This window comes from Bactrocera tryoni, chromosome 2 (genome assembly GCF_016617805.1).
Source record: "Bactrocera tryoni isolate S06 chromosome 2, CSIRO_BtryS06_freeze2, whole genome shotgun sequence".
In the NCBI taxonomy this organism is placed as follows: domain Eukaryota; kingdom Metazoa; phylum Arthropoda; class Insecta; order Diptera; family Tephritidae; genus Bactrocera; species Bactrocera tryoni.
This window is the reverse complement of record NC_052500.1, coordinates 62,393,078-62,399,321: the sequence shown is the minus strand read 5'-3', so window position 1 is coordinate 62,399,321 and position 6,244 is coordinate 62,393,078. Positions and strand designations below refer to the sequence as shown.

At 35.5% G+C, this 6,244-nt stretch overlaps 1 protein-coding gene across 1 annotated transcript; it reads right to left on the bottom strand.

The window, feature by feature from the left end:
- Positions 1-479: 479 nt before the first annotated feature.
- LOC120768828 lies at positions 480-1,829 on the bottom strand. The gene has a single exon (XM_040095580.1). It carries the CDS (start codon positions 1,827-1,829, stop codon positions 480-482), a length of 1,350 nt encoding a protein of 449 aa, XP_039951514.1.
- Between the last annotated feature and the right edge of the window lie 4,415 nt (positions 1,830-6,244).

Below are 6,244 nucleotides of genomic sequence, written 5' to 3'. Positions count from 1 at the left end.
AGTTAAGCATCCCCCCACTCTATCTGGGAAAAACTGGCGCACCCTAGCAAGACAGCATAATACACCACATCCGATGGCACCATCCACTTACATCACCACACCACACCAACACAACTCACCACACCTGTACCCACTCAACAAAAAGAATGGACAACCGGACAGGAGATTCAATTCGTTCTAAGCACTTCGTTAGAAACCTTCATTTATATTAAATTCGCATATACACTGCCTACGCTACTCTACCGCGATTCTACATTGTGATCTCGATAAGTGGAAAATAAATTGTATTAGAATTCTCGCCGCCCCGCTCGTCGACATATATATTTTTTTATTAACATTTACGTTAAAATTTATAATATAAAAAATTATAATTTCATTCATCAAATTGTCGAAATACAAACAAAATTTGTTTTATCCTACATAAATTGTGTACCCTTATATTCATGTTTTTTTTTCATGTTTGACTTTATAAATCCACATCAAATATCTTGCAAGAATAGGGGTCCTTTACAAGTTTCTCCTATGGATCCAGGTCTAACATTCTGGATACTGTCTTGGACTTGCTTGAGGAATTTCCGCATCTCTCTGTTTGGTTTACCATCTATTTGGTCATACCAGGTAAACCACTCTAAAGGATCCGGTCCACTAGGCATAATTGATTCATTTGGATTACTCTCAGAGTCAGAGCCATCAGAGTCCTTGTTTGTATCTGGTTTTTTACCATATGATTCTACTCCTTTTTCCAACTTTGGATCATTGTGTTTTAGAAATTGAATATTTCGTTCAGTACGTGTGGCAAAAACAAATCCCAACAACTGCGCATTCGATATAATGTCTTTCACGTTTGCTTGTAAGATCATCCGAGCATTGAAGCTTCTCATTTGAGCCATCATAGCACCAATTATGTTACCGAAACAATGTATTGCGGGGTTCATCCTTGCAGAGTATGCACTTCTTGTACACAATCCAAAGTCTACTTGATATGGAAAGTATGAATATTGTAGACCATATTCTTCTCCTTCCTCAAATAATCGAACAGCTTCCTCCGCCAGTGTACTATCAAAAATCCATAGCAATAGATCGCCTTGATTTGTCAAACCAATCAAGGATGAAGCGTAATTATAAGTGAGCAGGGCTGCACAATCTTTGAATCGAGACCCTATTGTTCCTGTTCTTAGAAATGCCCATTCATTTTGATCGTATCGGAAGAAAAACATATCAATTAAAGCCATCAACTTTCGATGCTCGGATGAAGAGACCCAGCCTCGATTATTGGAACAAACAAGATTTGGAAAATGTGTTCCAGGCATTCCATGACTTTTTGCCATATTAGTTATTGTATTCATGAGATTTCGCTTGTAAGTTTCATCAGTTGCCCACTCTACACGATATACACCTGTGATAAGAGTCATTATCCACCTATCCTCATCCTCTGTTGCATTTACAGAAACAATAGTACTACTGAAGGTTGTCTCAACCTCTTCAATTTTGACCAAATCCAATGGTGTAATTTTTCGATCTTCTCCAATAACTACTCCATATGATTCCCATTTACCATCTATTCGTTCTTCAATTCCCGCTAATATATAACGTGCATAAGCTAAAACCGCTGCAACTTCTACAGTGTTATTTAATGACCCCTTCATTATGTTGCGCAAATCTTGATGAGTTGTTGAATTTTTGGGAAATGTTAATACAGGTTTAGACTTTTTCTCAGCAAACCATGTTTTAGGGTATGTTGGATTTTTGTCTTCTCCAATTGTATTGACCTTAAAATGTTTATTGTATTTAAGGGATACATAGGATATTTCTTCTGAATCTGTTGCCATATTGCTTTTGACTTTATTATCAATGAATTGTCGAATACCTCTTGTTCTTTGGCAAACAAAAACAAGCAGGATTGTGCACAAATAGCAAAGTGATCTCTTTAACGAGCGCTCAATTGCTTAAGAACAAAAACATAAGCATAAAATCATTAGCACAAACAATTCGTGCATGTACAGAGCATATTGATCTCTTCGACGAGCTCTGAATTGCACAAAAACAAGTACATGCAAGCCTATCATTAGGGTGTGCCTATAATATTAATATTGCAGTTTGAAAGTAAAGCATATAAAATAAAAATAAAATTAAAAAAAAACCGTCTTATACAAAAAAACGTATATGTACTTAAAAAAGTATTCAGTTCTTACTGAGAAACCTTTATTTTATTTTAAAAAACGGCTCGAAGGACCATGTTTATGTGTACACTCAATATCGTGGGGTGCAGCTACCACTGCGGCAATCAAAATGAAAATATCTGTTTATTTTTGTATACACTTTATTTTTTCAATAATTTTATTTACATCACTAAATTAATATTTTATAAAGTTTGTAAATATAAACCAAGGTAGGTCAGCGCGTAAGAACCGTGTGGTCAACGTTTCTCTTCGAAAGTATTAAACGAATGTGTCCAAAGCAGCGATGATCCAATCCTTTTGTTAGGTAGATAGTTGTCATCCTGCTGTGGTGAAATGCAATTTGTCCCCCGGTGTGTTGTATTAGTGCATGTTGTTTTCCGATGCTAAGTGTGGTGTTCCTCTCAGGGGAGTTGAGTTGTGCTAGGGTGCGCCAGTTTTTCCCGGATAGAGTGAGGGAGGCTTAACTCATTTAAACACAAAGTTTTAATTAAGAGTAAAAGTTATTTAAAAATGATTTACAATTTAGATTAAAGATTTAAAGAAAAGTTAATAGAATTGTATTCACGTCTTTTCGTCGAGCGTCTTGCTTACTTCGCGGCTATTTCAAAACTCTCCGACTCCCTTGTCATCGTTGATGTAGATTTTATTTCGTATAAAAGAAGTTTTGTAGCAAAATGGTTGATATGTGGATTGTATTTAAGGGTTACCAGCTACGTCGGGGTTACCTCAATTCCACATAAATGTATGTACTTGTATATTATTAGTAAGAGCTGGTATATTTGTATGTTACCAACGGTTTATACATATATATATTTATAAACTCCTTTCGTTGTTAATGCGGTAGCTACTAGAACACTTGCAATGTTGTTGTAGCTCCGCTGCGGCCAACGACGCTGCTGTCAATTTGTTTCTACTTGCTGCTGCGCTGCTGTGATTTGCCGATTCCTGTCGTGTTTGTCGTCGCAAATTGTACTTACGTCACGTGATCGTTATGCTGTCTTGAGGATACCGTTGCTTTGCCCAGGTATCAGCTTGCTTGCCCTTGGCCTTGCTAGAGGTCACCGTCAACCACACATATTAGGGAATTTATAAGTTTTATAAAAGTTATCAATTTAAAAACACCTATAACTTCCCACAAACTTTTGAGCTTATATTGTTTTATTTCACTGCTTTGAAAATGTTTAGTTTTTATACACATTTTAAGTTTTTTTTTTAATTTTTGTAAAAATTTTTTTTGTTTGTTTTAGCACTGGTACAATTGTTTTTTTTTTTCAGACTTTTGTTGAAGCAAACAAGTATATTTCTTTAAAAAAAACATTACGTGTTATAGAGGGAGAGGGATAGATATATATATAGAAGTATATATTTTTATATGTATATATATCACTATATACAAGAAAATCGATTTTATGCCTAAATATAAGATTGTGGAATTTTTCCAAATGCACTGTCGTTATGGCTTTACAGTTACATTCCACTCCTCGTCAAGGATATTTTTTAGTTGTTCCTTATTTTTTATCGAATGTTTACCTACTTGACGCTTTAAGTGTTCCCATAAATGCTCGATAAGGTTTGTGGCGGTGTTTTCAATTGTTTTGGCACGTTATATAAAAGCCATTCTCGCACAATATTCGATGTGTGCTTGGGGTCATTGTCTTGCTGGAAGATGAATGACCCCTCCATGTTCAATTTAATAGCACTTTGTTTTAAATTATTTTTTCAAATGTTTAAATAACCGTGTCGGTCCATAGTGTTCTCAATAAAAACCAAATTTCCCACCCCTTTTGACGCTATGCACCGCCAAACCATGACCGAACCCCCACCATGTTTAACAGTGCCAGTCATATTAATAGGATCTAACTCTGCGTTAACTTTTCTCCATACCTTTTCACGACCCTTGGGATCCACTTATACTAAATTTGCATTCATCTGAAAATATGACTTGGTTCCAGTATGTTTGGTCATGCTTTTCGTAATCTTTTGCAAATGCGATCCGTTTATGTCGGCTGACGGTACTCACGAAAGGCTTTACTACGTCCATGATAGCCAGCATTATACAATATACGTCGAATAGTTGGGGTACTACATTGTTTTCCAATCTCATTTTCCATTTCAGATTTTAGTTTAGGGGCACTTATCTTGGGATTTGTTCTTACTTTGCTTACAATTAAGCTATTTTCCCTATGACTGAAGACCCGTGGGCGACCGGAGCGCGACTTATTTTCTGGGTGTCCCCACAGTTTTATACTTAGTAACGATCTTTTGTATTGTAGCAAAACTTTTATCTACTAAACGACCGATTTCATGTAAATATATGTGGGGATTACACCCACGCACTTACGAAGTAGTTTTCTTCTGTTCAAATAAAATTTACGCTTGCAATCTTCTATTGTTTTACACTTTAGAATATGATAGTTTTATTTTATAACACGGATGAATATTACAAAAGAACGATTAACAATTAACTTTAAATTTACACGAATAGGATATTTAGTTTTTAAAAAGAGAAAAAGATATTGGTAGTTGAGTTTCTTTAAAAAGGATACACTTCGGTCGTCTTCTGATAAATTCGTCAAATGCGCACGGCTACGCGTTTACTCAACAAGTGTTCGTCTAACATTCGCACTTTCTGGTTTTGCGCTTGTTGTTCGAAACTTGCGAAGAAGAGCTTTATGCGAAAAAGGGTTTCAGCGTTGCTCAACCCCACATATATATCTTAGTCTATGAGCTATTTATTAAATTCAAAATTAACTTCAATACATTTTTTGTTTATTTATTCATTTATTTTTTTTTTGCTTTTTGTTTATATTGATTACATAATAATATTATAGATCATGTTATCAATTGTCCTTGGTATGGTTTCGCTAGTCCTCCAGTAGTCCTCAGTATTCAGTATTCCTTGTTTTGGTTCTATCCGTGTTGGGCGCCAATTCTTTTCTCAGCACTATGTGCTTTTATTGAAATAATGCTGTTGTTGAAATGATGAAAATTAGTACTGAAACTTAAAAATAGAAGTCCTGCTTGATTTTCATACTCTTGGCACAATTTTGGCATTACTGCTGCTACTGCACCTGCTGTTGTTGTAGTGAAGAATTGGCAAGTTGATGAGAAAACGCGGACTATTGCTGCGTTAACTGGCTGACGTGGAGTAGTTCTAAGAACAGTACAGTGGGCAGACTAATGTGCTAACTTATATGGCACAGTCTTTTAATTTCGTATTCATGTAGAAATATTCAAATTATAGTCACTTAAATTGTTCCGTTTATTTGTATAAAAAATGCATAGGAATACATATATAATTTAACTTTCTAAAAAATGTCACAAAGTTCAGCGCGGTGCGTTGTGTTGCGCACGGCGTTACGATCAGGAATGAATAAATGAATTTGATGGACGCTAAGCTTTACCGCCCACAACTTTTACGTAAGCCACAGTTGGCATCCACTATTTGACATTCGGATAAGTGGTTGCCACTTATCTGTTCATTTTGATGAACTATGGAATACGATCTCAATTCTAATCCCACATTCATTTAAGAATTCGCTGAACTTATTATCATTGTCGAAAAATCGTTTGTAAAAGTGAGAAAATACATACCTTGTGCCACCAACTGATTTTCGTTAATCGGATCACAGACGCCTGTGTGCACCAGTTCTAGTATTGGTTTCGATTCTTTTTCACACTTCTTTGGAAAAGGCACTGCACATATTTTTGATTTATTGCATGTAACACAATTTGTATTAGTATTAATATAATTTGTATTTAGTCCACGCACCAAATTATTGTCGGCGATTTGTTTTAAACTTTCAAAGTTTGGCGGTGTTCGAGTCTCAATCACTGCGGCAATATAGACGCAAAAATGTAGCAACTTTTGCAAATGTCAAACGTTCGAGCAGCTCAAATTTTGACATTTCGTGCGCGAAAAAGTGACAAAATCGGCATCTACAAAATTTATATGGAAGAAATGAGGCAAGCGAAATCGTTCTTTATTTTTGTTTATAACTTAATTATTATCATTAATTGTGTTTCACGAGACATCCGAAAATGTGATATATATATATCCTGAG

What these genes read in the sequence shown, in the direction of transcription:
- LOC120768828 (XM_040095580.1), bottom strand. Translation starts at nt 1,829, where the DNA reads ATGGCAACAGATTCAGAAGAAATATCCTATGTATCCCTTAAATACAAT.